The 19,478-nt window shown below is 42.0% G+C and overlaps 1 protein-coding gene across 1 annotated transcript in view; it reads right to left on the bottom strand.

Annotated features, from left to right (window-relative positions):
• LOC101995125 (platelet glycoprotein VI) overlaps window positions 1-13,954 on the bottom strand; it is a 16,259-nt gene extending 2,305 nt beyond the window's left edge. The window contains 5 exon segments of the mRNA XM_005369377.1: window positions 920-973; window positions 5,724-6,008; window positions 7,211-7,468; window positions 7,563-7,598; window positions 13,921-13,954. Coding sequence (XP_005369434.1) covers window positions 920-973; window positions 5,724-6,008; window positions 7,211-7,468; window positions 7,563-7,598; window positions 13,921-13,954 — 667 coding nt within the window.
• Window positions 13,955-19,478: the final 5,524 nt, after the last annotated feature.

Below are 19,478 nucleotides of genomic sequence, written 5' to 3'. Positions count from 1 at the left end.
TCTGTCTCTCTCTCTGTCTCTCTCTCTGTCTCTCTCTGTCTCTCTCTGTCTCTCTCTCTGTCTCTCTCTCTGTCTCTCTCTCTGTGTCTCTCTCTGTGTCTCTGTCTCTGTCTCTCTCTCTCTCTCTGTCTCTCTCTCTCCCCTGTCTCCCACATACTTGTAGATCAAAATGCAACAAGCTCTCAGTTAGAGTTGCAGTGCCATCTATTGTCATGCTCCCCCACAATGTTGGTCATAGACTCATAGACTCACTCACCCCTTGAAACTGTAAGGCCAAGTAAACTCTTTCTTCTATAAGTTACCTTGGTCATGCTGTCTTATCATGGCAATAAAAAAAAAAGTAACTAAAACAATAAGTTTTCAAATTTTTTAGTACCACTCCAAAAATTTCAGAATCACTGGGTCACGGAATAATTCTATTTAACTTCTGAGAGACTATAAGACTAATTTTCAAATTATATGCTTTATTTGACAACCCCCCAGTACTGTAGAAGTATCTAAATCTTTCCAACACGTGTCTTGATTGTTTATCTGGTTTGTTTGTTGGTTGATTGGCTAGTTGCTTGGTTGGTTGGTTGATTGTTGACTGTTTAGCTTGTTGGTTGATTGCTTGGTTGATAGGTTGATTGTCTAGTTAGTTTGTGTTTGTATAGTTATAACCATCTTAGTGGGCACACGGAATGTGAATTGTATCTCTGTTTTACAGAGGTGTCATAAGAGAACCAGTTATTAACCTCTTGTTCAGGATGCTCCTATCCTAAGTCCGTTATCTGTACATGAGATCGCCTATTGTTTAAACAAAAATGTTCCCTGAACCTATTAAGCCTGTGAGTATAAAACTCTTAGGATGGGGACTACATTTGAGGGCACCTTCATTATAGAACGTCTTTCCCCAGACACCAGAAACTACTGAACTCACCTGTTGTGGGAGATGGTACCTCTGTGGGTACCTGACTGGGAGTGGCAGAGGGTCCTGAGAAATCAGAAAAGAAGAGAAGTCAGTACCCTGTAAGTTTGTTAACTGTGAATTCTGAACAAACAATGAGACATTTCTGTGACTTGATTTTTCTCATGTAGCAAATGAGTATGAAGAAGCTCCCGCTGCTGACTGATTGAAAAGCATGCTTGGCCTGTTCCCCCTGGTACATTGTACAGTTGCTTTCTTACCTTTCTCTTCCATGGACCCTTGTCACCTATCCCCTCACTTGTCATTTGTCACTTGACTGGTACTTGTCCCCAGGAATTATATGTGGAGACATGAACCATGGGTAAAGTTTTTGAAATGCATTAGGAATCACAGGTGAGAGGGAGTATGCAATGAGAGAGGAGGTAAACACTTAAAACAATATACAGTGTTCTGATTATTAGAACAGCACAAGATAGTCCTTTTCCTTGTATTTATTCATTCCTATATTTTTTTGTACTTGGAAGTGAACCTGGGTGCCTTGTGCAAGCTGAGTATGTGCCCTAGCAAAGATACATTCTTTTCATTATTTTAAATCATATTTATAATCTATAACTATTCAGGATTTCAGTTCTTTAATAATGCTTTCTTGTCTTTATTCTATTGAAAAATCAAAACTGAAAAGTCAAAATGTAGACTGAAGGTGCAACGCAGTTGGAATAGCTTTCTTATGCACAAAGCCCTGTGCTCCATCCCCAGCACCACATAAACCAAACATAGTAGCTGAGGCCTGTAACCCAGTACTCAGAAGTTCAAGGTTATCCTCCACTACATAGTAAGTTCAAACCAGTCTGGGATACATAAGGTCATGAGTTTAAAACATAAAATTTTTAAAGGAGCAAAAAATAAAGTACTATAAAAATAAAGCACTATAAAAATTAAGGCAAAAGTAAAAATTCGGCAATTTATGAATGTAAAATAATTCTTGTTATGTTGTTACATGTTCACTGATTTCTTATTTAATTTTTTGAGAATTTCATACATAGGTTCTGTGTTTATATCATTTCCACCACCCCACACTTTCCCCTCTCCAGCTCACCTCATGTCTCCCCTACTCCATCTCAAATTATGACCTCTTATTCATTATTGTGTGTATATAACATATAACTTAATGAGTACCTTTAATGTTGCTCATATGTACATATGTACATATGTGTTTAGGGCTGTCTACTTGATATTGAATAACCTATCATGAGGTTTGTCCCCAGAGAAGACAAATTCTCCCTCTCTTAGGAGCCACTGATTACCTATACCTCGTCATCTAGTGGGGGGGGGGCACTTGTGAGATTTCACTCAATTGGCAACGTCAGCTGGAGCTGCCATTATGCTTGTTTTGTTTGGGCAACCATATTGTCGAAATTTCATTGGTGCAGCTTCCATATCATGTCTAGAAGACCCCATGTCATATGAGTCACCCTGGTAATCTGTCTCACAATCTTTGATATGTTTATATCTCTTTTTCTTGGTGAACTAATCATTTTAACTCAGGCTTATTATTTCCATAGACAATAAAATTGCTAAAGAAGAAAATCTAATGATTAGTGTGGTTTGGAGAATCAAAGAGGAAAAACCTTCAGATTTTACTTATACCATTATATTTTTAAAATAAGTGTATGATACCTCTTGTCTATCAACTTATTTAGATTGAGAGATACCTAAGAAACTAGGAACACACACCTCTAGGTGTGTCTATAAGAATATTTCCAGAGACTATTACATCAAAAAGCATCCTATAACTGGAGGTTTCTCTCCCACCTGCCAGTTCCTGAGGCTTAATATTAATTACAAACTATTAGGCCTATTAGTTCAGACTTGTTATTAACTAGCTCTTACAACTTAAATTAACCCATAATTTTTATCTATGTTTGGCCACATGGTTGGTGGCTTGCTACCTTATATTTTACATGTCGTGCTTCCTCAGAGGCTGGTGTCTCTCAGACTCCGCCCTTCTTCTCACTGCCTCTCTGCTTGGATTTTCCACCTGGCTCTGTCCTGTCTTGCCATAGGCCAAAGCAGCTTTATTTATCAACCAGTGAGAGTAACAGATATTCACAGCATACAGAGGGGTATCCCACATCAAGATCCAACACAACCAATGGATTAACCCACCGATGGATTCAAATTCTGAATGTGCTATTGGGTAGTGGGAGAATGTGAAGTCAGTCACTGAGGGTGTGATTTTGGAGAGTATAGCTTGATTTAGTCCCTTCCTATGATCATTCTCCTTCCTGGCTGCCACAAGCTCAATGATTTTGTTCTACTACATCTTTCTGCCTTGAAGTTCTTCTGCCTTACCATGACCCCAGGAATATGGGTGAAGCCTCTGACACTATAAACAAAAATAAATCGTTCTTCCTGTAAATTTTTCCCAGGCAACTTGACACAATGACAAAATGTAGAGAGCTGTATGGACCCAGGGCTTTTTCAGATGCCCTGAAGAAAGGACAAAAGTAACTTAGTTCTTTGTCCTTGCTCCAGACTGGGGGCCAGGACCTTAAAAGAGTCAAAATTCTGGTTCCTAGAAACTTGGCCTTTCCCCACTGAGACAACTGGAGTTGTCAGTCATAAGGCCACTGTGTGCTTGCTCTGGCATGATCTTGAGATACTGAGTTCCCCTTGTGTAACACTGCTTGGTCAGCCTCATGCTGACTTCGTCTCATTGCATGATAGCTTCTGCTCACTCTGTCCCATTTCTCCCCTGAAAATAGTATCTAAGTAGGCTTCCTAAAAGGTTTGCTTGCATAAGTCAAAGCATGTGCAAGACTTCCAGTCCCAAACTTTGTCTTCTCTACCTTCAGTCCTCTCTCTCAGGTTTTTGCCACCAAAGAGTGACCCGCTAGTCCAAATCAATTTAAGGCTAACAGACCCAAAGTGCTCCCAAAAAATAAACAAAAGGGATTTTGCCACTAAAATTTCAACAATGCATTTCATTTTATTTAATTTGATTTTTTTATATACCACAGACCTTTGTAACTTTTTGTTGTCCTTAACTGGTTTTTTTTATTATACTAGATTATGTAAGGCTATTTTGTGTATTTAAATGAAAATTCATATGTATGTATATATGTATGTATATAATGTACTTTGAACAGATTTTCCTGCCCTGCTTCCCTCCACTTTCTCATCCCTCCCATTAGTCCCCTTGCTTCTCCTAGATTAGTGGTTCTCAAACTTCCTAACGCTGTTACCCTTTATTACAGTTCCTCAAGTTGTGGTGACCCCCAACCATTATTTTCAGGGCTACTTCATAACTGTGATTTTGCTACTGTTCTGAATTGTAATGTAAATATGTAAGTTTTTTTGATGGTCTTAGCAACCCTTGTGGAAGAGTCATTCAACCTCCATAAGGAATCATGACCCACAGGTTGAGAACCACTGCCCTAGATAGTTTTGCTTCAGCTTTCCTGTTGTACGTAGAAATAAATTTTTTTATGTCAGAGTATCTTTATTTGCAAATGATATAATAGCACACATACATGACCCTAATATTCCACCATATAACTGCTACAACTGATAAATATTTTCAGCAATGTGGCTGAAAACAAGAGTAACTAAAAAAAATCAGTAGCTTTCTTATATACAAATGTCAAATTGTCTGAGGAAGAAATCAGGGAAACAATACCTTTCACAAAGGCCTCATATGCATATGATCCTCCAATCAATAGTTCCTCATCCTCTCTCCCATCATCCCAGGATGGGCAGGTTTATGAGTGTGAACAGTTGAGCTGTATTGAGTACTGGCTTACTTGTGAGCATATGACCGCACACACTATATATACCATAGCTGCAGATAACTGTCACTTTCAGTAACAAGTAAGCAGAGATTCAGTGACTCTACCATTCTGAAGATATGGTCAGGCTTAAGTTAAGTATATCCTAGTACAATTTCGTAGGGTACACTGGTGGAGATTTACACATCTGAAGCTGTCCACAGACTCCTACCAGACTAGGAAACCATACCTTATGTATCTATATAAAATCTATGACTCACAAACGAGAGAAAACATGTGACATCTGTCTTAATGGCTAAAAAATATCCCTTTGTTTAAGAACTACATTTAATATCTTTATTCATCCCTCTGTTGATGGCCATGTAAGTTGGTTGCATAACTTCACTGTTGCAAACAGGGTTACAATTAAGCAATGGTTTACAAGTGTCTCTGTGATACATCTTTAGCTGAGTTACACATGTTTAATTTGCTAAAGGAGCTCCATATTGGTTTCCATAAGTGATTGGACTATTTTTCCATTCCCAGTGACCATTGATAACAGTCCACTTTTGTCCACCTTCTCATCAGGATTTGTTGTTTGTTTTATTGATGACCACCGTTTTGATTGGGGTAAGCTGGACTCTCACAAATCTTGATATGCACTTCTCTTGTGCTAGTGATGTGAAGCACTTTTTCATGTTTATTAATACTTAATCACTTGAGAGGCGAATTTTTTTTTCTGTATACTTTCCTCTGGTCGGTTACATACCTTACCTGATGCAACTGTAACTGCAATAATTGACAGCTTTATTTTATAGCGGTGAGACCTTTCACAGACTTGAGACCTTCGCAATGCTAAGGCAATAAATTTACATTACAGTGAGCCAGCGAGAGTCTGTTGTGATTTGTGACAGCAGCTATAAGACACTCATACACCTCCAAAGCTGACTGGAGCTGGAGGCTCTCGTTGGCCAAACCTCTGACTCCCTCGAAATTTCCACAAGGGTACAAATACTAGAGAAAAGAATCTTGGATTTGGACCCACTTACCTGTAACCACAAGCACCAGGGGGTCACTGGGGGCTGACCACAGGTATGGAGATGAGCTGGAAAAGCTGTAACACCGGTAAATCCCGCTGTGAGCAGCAGTCACTTTGATGATGGAGAAATTAGCCCGGTACCATCTCTCATGTGTCTTATAAAGCCCAGTATCCTGGTCTTTGCGTAGAGCAAATTGATCAAAACCATATTTAGTCTGGCACTGCAGAGTCACGTCCCTGCCTGGAGGAACTGCTGAGCTCGGATAAGCTGAGAGGGAGGGCTTACCATAAACGCCTGGAAAGAGAGAAAACTGTGTTAAAGACAGGAAGCACGCTGAGGAGATGACTCTGTAGGTGCTTAAAACTCTGCAAATACAAGAACTGGGCCCAGTGCTTAGCTGAGGATCTCTGCACCTGCTCCCATTAGTTACTGGATGAAGATTCTATGATGATAATTGGGTTAGTTCTCAGTCTGATTACAGGGGAAGAGCAGTTAAGGCATCCTCTCTTGGGCAGTTTGCAGGGCCACTGGCAATGGAACCAGTATCTATCTCTAGTGCACAAACTGGCTTTTTGGAGCCCATTCCCTTTGGAGGAATGGCTTGCTCAGCCTAGATTCGGGGGTGGGGCCAGCTTCATTCTGCCTCAAGTGATGTGACAGACTTTGTTGGTTCCCCATGGGATGCCTCACCCTCTCTGAGGAGAAGATGGGGAATGGGAAAAGGTAAGGGGAGCAGGAGGAGGAGAGGGAGAGGGAACTGGAATTGGTATGTAAAATAAAAAAAAAAGATTATTTTAAAAATAAAATTTAAAAAACTCTGAGACTACATGACAATCTAGCTCAGGCCTACACAGAAGACTTAATGCACACACCTTCTAAGACTCAAGAAACACTGAGGAAGAGGGAGCAGGAAAAAATTAAAAGCATGGAGAAGATTTATAAAATATGATCTCACAGCAGCTATGAACACCTATACAGGATCAAGCCAGTATTTTAATATTGGAAGGGAGAGGGCCTCCCTAACTGAGGAGTTGCCAGCAGCTGACAGCTGTTGGGAAAAGGAAAATCTTTTCCAGGGATGTCCCCATACCCATGCAAAGATAGGCAGCTCTAACTAGACTTAGTGAGTTTTATTTTAAGGGGAAAACATGAAGTTGAGAAGGGATGTGTTAGGAGAAATGGCATAGTGTTGGAGGTGTGGCGTAGGCGATGGGCATGATTTATAGTTCATTGTTTGCAGGCATGAAATTATCCAAGAATGATTTTTTAATTTCTTGCATCACATTAAAATGTAACTTGTCTTGACTGATGACTATTCTGGAGACACCACCCCTATATTCAGTAAGCAAGACCAAGACTCGTTTCTCTCATTCTAACACTACCACCAGGGAATTTAGGGGTTTACCATCTAGCACCCACATGCCTCACTTTCACCCTCTCCAAGTCCAGAACTGGAGCCACAAGACCAACAACACCCCATCCCTCCCTCCAGTTACCTGTAGCTATTAGCTCAAGGTGGTCGCTTGGGGGAGACCAGCGACTCCCATTCTGATATGAGCAGCGGTAGCGTCCAGCGTGGCTTATTTGCATGCTCTTAATGAAGAGAAAGTTTTGATCTTCATATTTCTGAGATTTCAGTTTCTCCAGGCGATATAAATCCACAACCGGAGGCCCCTGGCACCTCAGAGTGACTGACTGCTCCAGGGCCACCAGGGAACTGGGCTCAGCCCAGAGTGAAGGCTTAGGGAATGGGCCTTGGGAGGGAAGCACAGCCTCTAGGTTAGCATCAATGATCTCTTACTAGTTGAATCCTGGGGAGGCTTGGGGGTACTGAGAAGATGTACTCACCACTCTGGGCTTGCATCGCTTGCAGTACACACAGCCCTGAGGAAAAGAACCAGAGACTAGAGACTCCCTTGAGTGGAGAGCTATGCACATGTTAACTTGTATCATAATTATCTTACATTTGTGTTGATGTACGCAACCCAGGCTGGCCTCAGACTTGGTCTGTAACAGAGGACGGTCTTGAATTTCTGATCCCACTGCCTCCATCGCATGAGTGCTGGGATTGTAGGCATACATACATCACCACACCTGGTTTTGTGTGGTACTGGAGATAGAACCCAAGGCTTCACCGATGCTAGGCAAGTCACTCAACTGACCTACATACCCAGATCATAATTGCTTTACTATTTCAGAAGACACTGCTGCATATCATTCAACTGGAAAAGGCTGGCTCTCAAAACCAAATCCCAGTCAGGAGAGGAATGGTGAGCATGAAGTCCCAACAGTGAGTCATTGGCATTTGATAGTTACTAGGAGAGAGAGTTCGTTTTCTTTAAGGGTGTGCCACCGCCCCATAATTTGATTGTGATCCAGTGGAAGCCCACATACCCAAGACTACATGGACAGCACAAATTACTTGAGAGGTTTAAATTTAAAAATACACACACAAAGAAAAGTTGTGTGAATAGTGAAAAGTAGTGGATTATGGGGGAAGTGAATGTGACCTAAACACATCACACAAAATTCTCAAGTAACTCATTCTTTGAAAGTTGAAGAAATGTTTGCGGTATCACTTATGTGAAGTGTTCAGAAAAGGTAAAGCAATAGGTGCAGACCAGCGCTTATGTTGGATGATAGAAGTGGGTCCGTGTTCAATAAGTGCAGAGTTTCTTCGGGAGTGGAAAGAATGTCATGGAAGAAGACAGAAGTGCTGGCTGCACCGTATCATCAATGTACTAAACGTCACTAACAATATTTAATTAATTTTAGTCTAGCGTACAAAATAATGGGTTACAGTTACATTCATACATATACTATGTTCTCTTCACTCATTCACTCCCCTCCCACAGTCCTTCCTTCAGCCCCGCCCCCTCCCAGTTTCTTAATATGTAAATTCCATTGTCCTCTCTATTTCCCATATCCCTTAAGATCTCTTTCTACTCTCTCATGATCCTCTCTCTGGTTTTAAAACCTACATAACAATCACACACACACACACACACACTCACACACACACACACACACACCACACACAAAATTTTAAATCTAAGTTCCCCATATGAGAGAAAACACTATATTGTAGCAATACTTTTTCATTAGACCACCAGTCTAAAATTAATGGCACAGAGATTTATTATTAATTAGAAATGCTTGGCCATTAGTTTAGGATTGTCCCACTAGCTCTTCTAACTTAAATTAACCTGCTTTTATTAACCTATGTTCTTTCACATGGCTTGGGTACCTCTATTCTGTTCCATATGTCCAACCTCTTCAGTGTCTCCCTGGCATCTTGCTGTCATAATCCATGCACCTAGATTCCTCCTCCTCTTCCTCTCTCTCCCAGAAAATTCCACCTATCTTCTCTGGCCTAGCTATTGGCCATTCAACTCTTTATTACAATCACAGCAATGCATCTTCACACAGTGTACAAATATCCCACAACACCGTATTTTCACTCCTTTGTCTGAGTTTTCTCACTTAACATAATTATGTGTATTTTTAAATAAAATTTTGAGTCAAGGAGCTGGAGAAATTGCTTAGAGGTTAAGAGCGCTTGCTGCTCTTTCAAGGCAGCTAGGACTGGATCTCAGCACCACTGTGTAGTGGCTCACTTAAGTCCAGGGGATCCAACACCCTCTCTTGGCTTCCATGTGATGGAGGAAGGCCATTGGTTAATTAAATAAAGAAGCTGCTTGCCCTGATAGGTTAGAACGTAGATGGGAGGAGTGAACAGAGCAGAATGCTGGGAGGAAGAGGAAGTGAGCTCAGAGACTCGACAGCTCTCCTCTCGAGCAGACGCCTCAGAGACACACGATGCTCCACTCTTGCGGGCAGAGGCGAGAGCTCTGCTCTCTGAGGCACACACGATGAAGCTCCGACCCAGGATGGACGTAGGCTAGAATCTTCCCGGTAAGCGCACCTTGGGGTGCTACATACAGATGATTAGAAATGGGCTAGTCCAGGTGCGAGAGTTAGCTGAGAAAAGGGCTGGAGCTAAAGAGCCAAGCAGTGATTGAAAGAATGGGGTGTCCGTGTAATTATTCGGGGCATAAGGTAGCCTTGCGGGCAGCGGGGTGCTGGGGAGGCAGCCCCGCCGCTCCCATTACTACATCCATGAATGCACATATATACATATGGATAAATATACATACATGAAAAGTAAAAAACTAAATCTTAAAATATATTTTAAGGCAAAACAAGAATTTCTCCCCATCCTGTCTAGACTCGTCCCATCATTCCCCCAATACACATGCTCTTGGCTCCTTTAGCTTTTCCTTTGAATATTTTCATATCTGTAAAAAACTTAACTCTATACATACTGTAAACAAATGTTGACTTCCTTGATGAAGATGGAGATTTGGATGTCTAGATTCACAGACACCATCTTCCAATTCTGTTTTGTAATCGGCCTACAGTATCTCACCCATGACCTCACATCTAGTAGTAAACAGATCCAAATGCTAGCAGAAGAGTTTAGCAGGAAAGAAGATGCACTTGGAAACTCATAAAAGCAAAGAAAATGGAATGGTGGTTATAGGTGGTGGGGTAGGGACTAGGGAAGATTGTAATCAGAGGAGGAGAAATTTCGGTCAGACAGACAAATTCAAGAGCTATATTGAACAGGGTACTGACTACAATAACAACAATATTTCATGGAATATTATTCCACTCTAAATAAAAATGTAATTAAAACATTTACAGGAAAATGGATGACTTAGAATACAAGGTATGAGGCATTGAATCAATAATATATGTGTATGTGTAAACAAATATATATGTGGGTATAATATAACATGAAGAAAAGAGAGGGAGAAAGGCTGAATATCGGGCAATGAGGAAGAACTGGATGCAGCTGATGGATATGAGTCAGGAAAGAGGATGTAAAGTCTGTTGTTTTTCCAGTTCTAATTCTGTCATGGATTTTTTTGTTTTGGGTGATTGATAAATGGTGTGATGTTTAAATAAAACTGACTCCCATAAGCCCATAGGGAGAGACACTATTAAAAAGTGTGGCCTTTTTTGGAAGAAGTGTGTCACTGGGAGTGGACTGTAAAGTTTCAGATGCTTAAGCCACACCCACTGTGGCATTCTCTTTCTGCTGCCTGAGGATCCAGATGTAGAACTTTCATGTCTGCCTGGACACCACCATGCTTCCTGCCATCATGATAATGGACTAAGTCTCTGAACTGTAAGCCTCCCCAGTTAAATGCTTTCCTTTATAAGAGTAGCCATGGTCATGGTGTCTCTTCACAGAAATAAAACCCTAACCTAACGAAGACAAGAGCATAAAAATGTATTTGATTGTGAAAGTGTAAAATCCAATGTTGAGTTCCACAGCTTCTGTTCTGAATGTCTACACTAACTATACAGAAGTTCATTGAGTTGTGTAGTCTGTGGGTCTGGTTAATTTCTCTCTCTCTCTCTCTCTCTCTCTCTCTCTCTCTCTCTCTCTCTCTCTCTCTCTCTCTCTCTCTCTCTCTCTCTCTCTCTCTCTCTCTCTGTGTGTGTGTGTGTGTGTGTGTGTGTGTGTGTGTGTGTGTGTGTGTGTTAGGGGATTGTAACTTTTTATAATAAAATAATTTTCATACAGTGTATTTTGATCATGTTTGCCCTCCATTAATTCCTCCAAAATCCTCCTCACCTCCCTGTCCTCTCAACTTTATGTTCTGTCTTGCTTTTTAAAAAAAAAAGTCAAACAAACAAACAAAAAGCAATTAGTCAAAAATAATACCAAAACAAAAGCCCACAAAACATGGGGTTCATATTTACTCCAGAGCATGAACCTACCCTGAAATATGGAGTATGATGTACCCAGTAAACACTCCATTAGAGAAAACTGATTTTCCCTTTGTCAGTGGACATCACTTATAAATAACTTCTTGATTGGAGTGGGACCTGCCTGGCTTGACCCTGTCAGGTCTTGTGTGTGCTGTCACATGCTCTCTGTGTATGGTTCGTTTGTTATTAATAACATATTTTATGGTTGAGAGGAAGGTTTTTATTGTAGATGTGAGGGAGAGAGTACAGCCCAAAGCATCTGGAAGCTTCCAGAGCAGGGAGAGGAAAGTAGTAGACTGAACATGACCAGTAAAATGAACTAGGCTGTGAGAAAAGAGACTGTGTGTTGAAAGGGGCAGACCAGAGAGAGGATGAGAGAAGAGACCAAGAGATCACCAACAGGGCACAGGGCTGAAATGGAAGGGTTATATAGGGATGAGAACCTGGGAGGAAGTTAATAAGCTGGAGAGGGTTAGGGTAGAGAGCAGGATGAGAACAGCCAAATGCCAGCATGGACTCTGCAACAGGTATTTTCAGTGCTGAGAGATAGCAACACATAGTATTTTATTCTGAATTTTTTTAATGTTCTCATCATTTTAGAAATTAGAATATATGTGATCTTCTTGTAAGACTCCTAACAGGGGTAGCAAAGGCTGTCTCTGACTCTGTAGCCTGCTTTTGGCACCCATTCCTCCAACCAAATTGCCTCATTCAGCCTTAGTAGAAGAGGAGGTAACTAGTCTCACTGCAACTTGGTATACCATGGCTGACTGATATCCATGGGAGGTCCACCTGTATCTGAAGAGAAACAGAGGAAGAGGAGTAGATGGGGGAGAGAAAGAGGAGTTGGGGGAGGAACTAGGAGGAGAAGAGGAAGGGGAAACTTTGGTTGGGATGTAAAAACAAAATAATAAATATCCTAAAAACAAAAATTAGCATATATGCAATGCATATGTTAATTAGGTTAAGTTAGCTATTTTATGTGTGGGCATTTATCAAAACATCATTTTCTTTCACTGTAAATATATTTACCTTTTATGACAATGAAAAAAAGAACAGACATGTCTCTCCTCCCACCTACAAAAGGAAGAATATAAGCATTTTAAAGTGTGGAGATAGAGATAAATTAAATTTTAAAATAAGAGTGTGGCATGAGTATAAGGAAAGAAAGACCCATGACTGAGCAAAGTCCAGAAACAGAGTCACATGCATGATATTTAAATTATTATAAAACATATAAATTATTTTCATAAGCAGAATAAACCATCAAACTGGTCTTTCATGTTGGAAAAATAAATGTAGAGATAGCAGCAAAACTCCTTGGTTTATATTTGAATCCCTGCTATGTGAGAAAGTGCTTAACCTTCTGAAGTTTTAGTTTATTTACTTATAAAGTGAGGTCAATTACTGTCCCTGCCTCATTCAGCTATGGGGCATTAATTGAGTTATATTTAAAAAAAAAAAAAACAAAGAGGGAAGGAGAAGGCATCACAGAATAATGTCTAACCCATAATAAGCATTGCATAAGTGTATTAAAGAGTGAGTGACAGATTGCTTGGATTCAGAGGAATCCTCTTATTCCCAAGAACTCAACAGTCCCCTGTCTACTCTACCTCTTCAGGTCATGAAGTTCTTCTAATAAAATAAGGAAGTAATGATGCAACCTGAAAGTACCAGCGTGGTAAAGAGTGGGCAAGAAAAACACATGCTCCACCGTGTGTCATTTGGCAAAGATTCTAATGTGCTCTGCTATCAAAGCACATACAGACAGATTAGAATTGTGAACTAGCCCAAATGTTATCAAGCCCACATGGGAACAAATAAATGTGAAATAAAGAGAAAAAACAGAATGAGAAAGAAGAGGGGGAGAAAAGAAGCAAGTGAAAAAGAAAAGAGTTGTAAAGTTTCAAAAGGCAAGGAGAAAGAAAAGAAAGCTATGAAGAGGAAAGAAAAAAAGAGGGCCAATGAGGTGACTCAGTAAGTAAGGACGCTTGCCACCAAAATGGATGGCCTGAGTTTGATTCCCCAAGACATAACATGATGGAAGGGAATAAGATGCCCTCTAACCTCCATGGTACACAAGAACACACACACACACCTGAATAAGCAAATAAATAAATGATTAATGACTTTTAAGTGGATAGAGGAGGAGGAAGGGAGGAAAGAAAACAGCCCTAGTGTTGCTGGTATAAAGGTGGTAAGTGTGGCAAGGCCTGAAACACCTGTTCAAGTGTCCTGGCCAAGCCAAAGCAAATCAAAACAATTAACCCAAATGCATCACATCTCTGTTCTTCCTTCTAACAAATGGAACCTCATAGCCTCCCATTCTTGTTCTGAGATTCACCACTGATAAGATGGTTTTCATTCCTTTGTATACAGAGACGGTTTCACAGTACTTCCCAGGTCAACCCTCAGGACTCACCAAGATAGAAGAAAGCAGGTAAGATTGGAGACATGGTTCTACAGACTGGTCCTGAGCCATGTGGCCCAGCAGGGAAGTTGTAGATGCCTGAAACATAGGCACAGGATGTGATGGGGGCGAAGAATTCCCTCCTTCCTGATTCTACAAGCCCCGGCTTTCCTAATTGAGAGTCATCAAGACAGGGCCATCTCCTCAGTAGAATGACTTGCACGTTAGCTCTTGAAGCCACCACTTATCTCCTCTCGCCAGCTGTATGTCAGTCATCTGTCTGCCTGCAGGAACAAGATGCATGTCCTAGACTTCCATAAAATTCCTAGGAGTCACTGGGGAAAGGCTGGTCCAAACTTCATACTGTCCGGTTTAAAGGACACTCCAATTCCCCAAATTCCAGAGGGCTGGGCAGTATGACTCTCTTGGCCCAGCTTGAGCTATAGCATAGATGGTAGCTAGATAAAAGCCAGCATTCCTCAGGAACTTGTGAAACAGTTCCAGTCTTGCAAAAGGAGTCATCTCCCTTACCTCTGACACAAGGGAGATATGGCTCTCTGCTGGTATATGCCTATGGTTGCGTATCAAAGCCCATGCCGGCCACCAGACTCCTACAGTCAGTCCCTATTCACAAGTACCTAGTATACATTTCAAACGCCCCACACTGGCATACGGGACCTTCTCACCCTTCCAGGCTTCCCTTCTCCTGTATAGCCATTTGTTCTCTATATAACAGCAAGATTTCTCCCCAGCCCCCCACTATCTCTTGCTACCTCTGCCATCTTCTGCTATTCCCACTTCCATAACCCTTGCCATGTCCAGTCTGTTTCTTTCCCTCTCTACTCTGGATGTTCTCTATATCTTGCTTACAATAAAAAACCTTCCCTCCTAATGGAGTGGCCATGTAGGTAGTTACTTTATTGTGCTCTCCAAACATATGTTCCTACTAAGATCATTATACTCCAAAAGGTGAAAAAATACCTCATTCCTGGAGGGTGGAGAGACTGCTTAGCAGTTAAAAGCACAGCACTTGCTGTTCCCCCAAAGGACCTCACCTTTCAGCATCCACAATGGGTTTCCTGTAACCCCAGCTCCAGGGAATCCAATGCCCTCTTCTGGGGTCTACCGCCAATTACACTAATGTGTGCAAACTCACATACAAACACATAATTAATTTTTTTAAAAAATTATCCCAGCCCTAATTGATGAGCTTTTGGCAGGTAATGGTTGCTGATGAAGGGAAAGTCATCTTTCTTCAGTGGTTTGACCATTGTAGGTTGTCCATGTTTCAGGGGATGGCCCTGCAACTCTCTGTGCATGGGCAGCACTAATTTGATTTAGGAGATTATAAAAAGAAGAGGAAGGGAAGAAGTGAAAGAGGAGGAGGAGAGAAAGTGGCTGAAGACATGACCATGATCAAGAGTACTTGCCGCTCTTCCAGCAGACCCAATTCACATCTAGACATCTATACTGGGTGGCTAACAACCACCTATAACTGTAGCTCTGTGGAATCTGACACCCTCCTATGGCCTCTGCAGGTACCCGCACACATGTGGCATATACACACATAAATTAAAAATAAATCTTAAGAAGAGAAGAAGGAGAAAGGAGGAGCATGAAGTTGGGAGGGCTGTGTGGTAGGGTTCTAGGAGAGGGGATAGATATGATCTAATATGTTGTATTCATGTATGAAACTACTACAGAATATGTGATAAGAAATGAAAACCAGCAAATACTGTGAGGATGTGGTGGTATTGGAGCCTGTGTGCCTGCTGGAGAGAGTACAATGTGGTGCAAGCTCTGTCGGAAAAGGTTTGCCTTGGCATCTGCTTCTTGAATCTTGTCAACACATGGCAGGGCCTGGAGCTGAAGCCATAACACTCTAACCTTGCCACTTATACATTGTCAGAGCCATGTGGGTCCAACACAGATTCCCTAACTAGGCTGGAACGGAGTCGCGAGGAATAATCAGACACAACTTACACTGTCATCATGGAAGGGCAAAATCTCTCTCCAAAGAGATCTCTTTATTCTCCAAAGACCTTATATAGCGTCACATCAATTGAGCGGGGGTGGGGGGGACATGTTAGGCTGTGTCCTAGGCAACCAGGTGAATGGGCTTTTAGTCATGTCCGCATCTACCTGTATGCTAGCAGTCAGGTAAGCCATGAATTAGCATCTCTATAAGACATCCTCCAAATTACAAAGGAAGGAAGCACCAAGCATTCTGACCAGTTTCAGTCAACACCTCTCCTCAGGAGATCTGCATTTCTAACAAGTACATCCTTGCTATTGTTAGGCAGAGACAGCTTGTCTGCAGAGCTACATGATCAGCTCAGACTGGGCCTATGGCTTTTGTGCTATACAAAAATATAGGCCTACAATACATCAAAAATGAGTCTTGAAGGATTTTTTTCTATTAATTTTTTGCAATGTTACAAACTGAACCAAGGCCTTTCAAGGATTAGGTAAGTGCTCTAACCATTGAGCCACAGCCTCATCCCTTACTGGTAGGTTTGAGGCAAGCTTGCTAATGTTGAGCCTCATCTGAAGCATCTCTTTGTCAGATACTAAACAGGTACTCCACTCTACAACATACCCACATCATCAGACCCTCACTTGTGAATTATAGACCAGTGTTCTACCACTGAGTCACAGGTACACCCTTCATTAGGGATTTTAGGCAAATGGTCTACCACTGATCCATGCCCCCAGCCCCTCACTGGGGGGTACACCCTTCATTAGGGATTTTAGGCAAATGGTCTACCACTGATCCATGCCCCCAGCCCCTCACTGGGGGGTTCTAGGCAGGAGCTCTACCACTGAACCATGCTCCCAGCCCCTCACTTGGGGGTTCTAGGGCAGGGGCTCTACCACTGAACCACACCCACAGCCCTCACTTTGAAAGACCCTCAGAGAGGACCTTTTTCTCCGATGAAGACCCCAGAACCAGGACACTCCAAGACCAGGCCACAGGATGCAATTAGCAAGAGGTTTATTGAGTAAACACAGGTACCTGTGGGCGGCAAAGTCTTTCGGAGGACTTGCGCACCTGCCAACTGGAGGGCGGGCTTTTTATAGGGAAGAGCAAAAAGCAAGTTTACAGAAGCAAAAGCATGGTTATCGGAATGAGGCGGGGGGCATGAATGGTTTCCTCTCTCAGCATGGATGTTTGGCAATAGTCATCCTGTTCCTATCTTTATAGATATCCTGTTTTATTGACATCCTGCCTTGCAGTCTTCCTATCTCATAGACATCCTGCTCTCTCAAGCACATGGGATGTTCTTATGAGAGCAGGCTGGCTGCTGACCCGGAGAATTTTTTTTATTTTTAAGCAAACAGGATGTTCCCCCGGGAGCATGCTAGCTGCGGGTTTTGAGGAGGGGGTCTGTAGGGTCTTTCAACTTTGAGATTCTAGAGCAGGAGTTCCACCACTGAGCCATAACCCCAGCCCCTCACTGGGGATTCTAGGCAGGTGCTCTACCACTGAGCCATAACCCAAGCTCTTCATTGTGATATTCTAGGCAGGTGTTCTTCCACTGACCCATGTCCCCACCCCTTACTGGGGGATTCTAGAGCAGGAGCTCTATCACTGAGCCACACTCTGAGCCCTTCACGGGAATTCTATGCAGATTGTCTACCACTGAATCACACCCTCAGCCCCTAACTGGGGGGTTCTAGGCAGGGACTCTACCACTGAGTCACACCCCAGCCCTTCACTGGGGGATTCTAGGCAGCTGCTCTACTACTGAATCACACCTCAGCCCCTCACTGGGGGGTTCTAGGCAGGAACTCTACCACTGAGTCACACCTCTAGCCCCCTATGTTGTACTATAAACTGCACAGTGGTGTAAAAATCATTCATCTGTCCTTTGGATGCTAGGAGTTTATCCTCTCCTTATACATCTGCAGGACATTCATCTACTTCTAACACAGAATCCTGTTGAGGGGCTGCATTCCTACCACCCAGCTCCCGGCCACCTAGCTAGCTTATGCCCCGAAATAGCAACACACAAACTGTATTCTTTAAGCACTGCTTGGCCCATTTCTATTAATGTATATAGCACCCCAAGGTGCACTTACCTGGAAGATTCTAGCCTATGTCCATCCTGGGTCGGAGCTTCATCGCGTCTGCCCCAGAAAGGAGAGCTATCGAGTCTGAGCTCACTTCCTCTTCTTCCCAGCATTCTGTTCTGTTTACTCCACCCACCAATGTTCTAACCTATCAGGGCCAAGCAGTTTCTTTATTAGCCAATGACCTTCCTCCATCAGAATCTTCTGCAACTTTACCAAGAATAACCAGACAGATTATATCCAAATACCAGTACCCACAGTGGGACATGAACAAACCTGGAAGAGAAGGTAATGGAGGGGACAAGACACATGAGAAATGACAGCAAGTCTTGCTTTCTGATCAAGCTGCCTGTTTTATTATTCCTCAGGAGCTGTTATATAGGAAACAGGCAAGGGGGAGGCTGGGTAGGATGCTGGAATTTAGGTCTGGAGACATCCTGAAATACTGAGGTCTGTGACTGTGAACTAACAAAGGAAATGCTAATTGCTTCTAAAGCCTGGGGCCTGCAGGTCTCACTAGGTTAATTTCCTAGGTCTGGAACTTGCCCTGCAAAGGTGAATACCTAACTTGTGTACTTAAGATGGCATAAACAAAATACAGGTCTCAAAATACAGGTCTTTGCTTCTGGCAAATACCTTTATGATAAGCAACAATTGGCCATCACTCTATGCGCACCATTAATGTACTTATATAAGACTGTCTTTAATATACAATCACGTGAAAGTTGAAGGGAAACCATTTGGAGGAGGAATGGAGCCAGTAAGAGATGACTAGAGAAAGTAATGAAGGTAAATATGAGCTAAGTATATGATACATTTGTATAAAGATATTATGAAATCCATTGTGTTGCAATGTAATTTTTAAAGTAAAAAAAAAATAGCTATATCACATTCCTTTCTCCAAAGGCTCAGAAACCATCATGGAAGAGGGGACAGAAAGTTTATAAGAGCCAGAGGTGGTGGATTACCACAAAGAATTGTTCTAACTATAAAAAGTAAGGGTACATGCTATATTATTGTGTGATCACCAGTGCAGTAGATCTATTAAAATGAGAATACACTGAGTCACCAAATTACAATGACTAATTTCAATAGTCAATAGGGATGTCTCAGCTCTATTATAATCTTATAGGACCACCATTGCATGTGCAACCCATGGTTGAAATGGTTGAATGAAATGGCACACCAGTATGCTAAACACAGCTTAAGTACCCAGGAGAGAATTACCTCCTGGTAATCCAAACTGTTAAATCTACTTCACTTGATGTTAAATTTCATTTAAGAACTGATACACTCTGGAGGCTGACCGATGGTTCAGTAGGTAAAAGTGTTTGCTGCCAAGCCAGGTAACCTGCATCCAATCCCTACCTCAGTGGGTAAGGGCACTTGTATGCAAACCCAAGGACCTGGGTTTGATCTGCAGAACCAATTTAAAGTTGGACAAAAAGAACCAACTCCATCAAGTTTCCCTTTGACCTCCACATATGGACCTTGGC

This window comes from Microtus ochrogaster, unplaced genomic scaffold (assembly GCF_000317375.1).
Source record: "Microtus ochrogaster isolate Prairie Vole_2 unplaced genomic scaffold, MicOch1.0 UNK47, whole genome shotgun sequence".
Classification (NCBI taxonomy): domain Eukaryota; kingdom Metazoa; phylum Chordata; class Mammalia; order Rodentia; family Cricetidae; genus Microtus; species Microtus ochrogaster.
The sequence above is the reverse complement of the archived record's forward strand: the minus strand, read 5'-3'. Positions and strand labels throughout refer to the sequence as shown.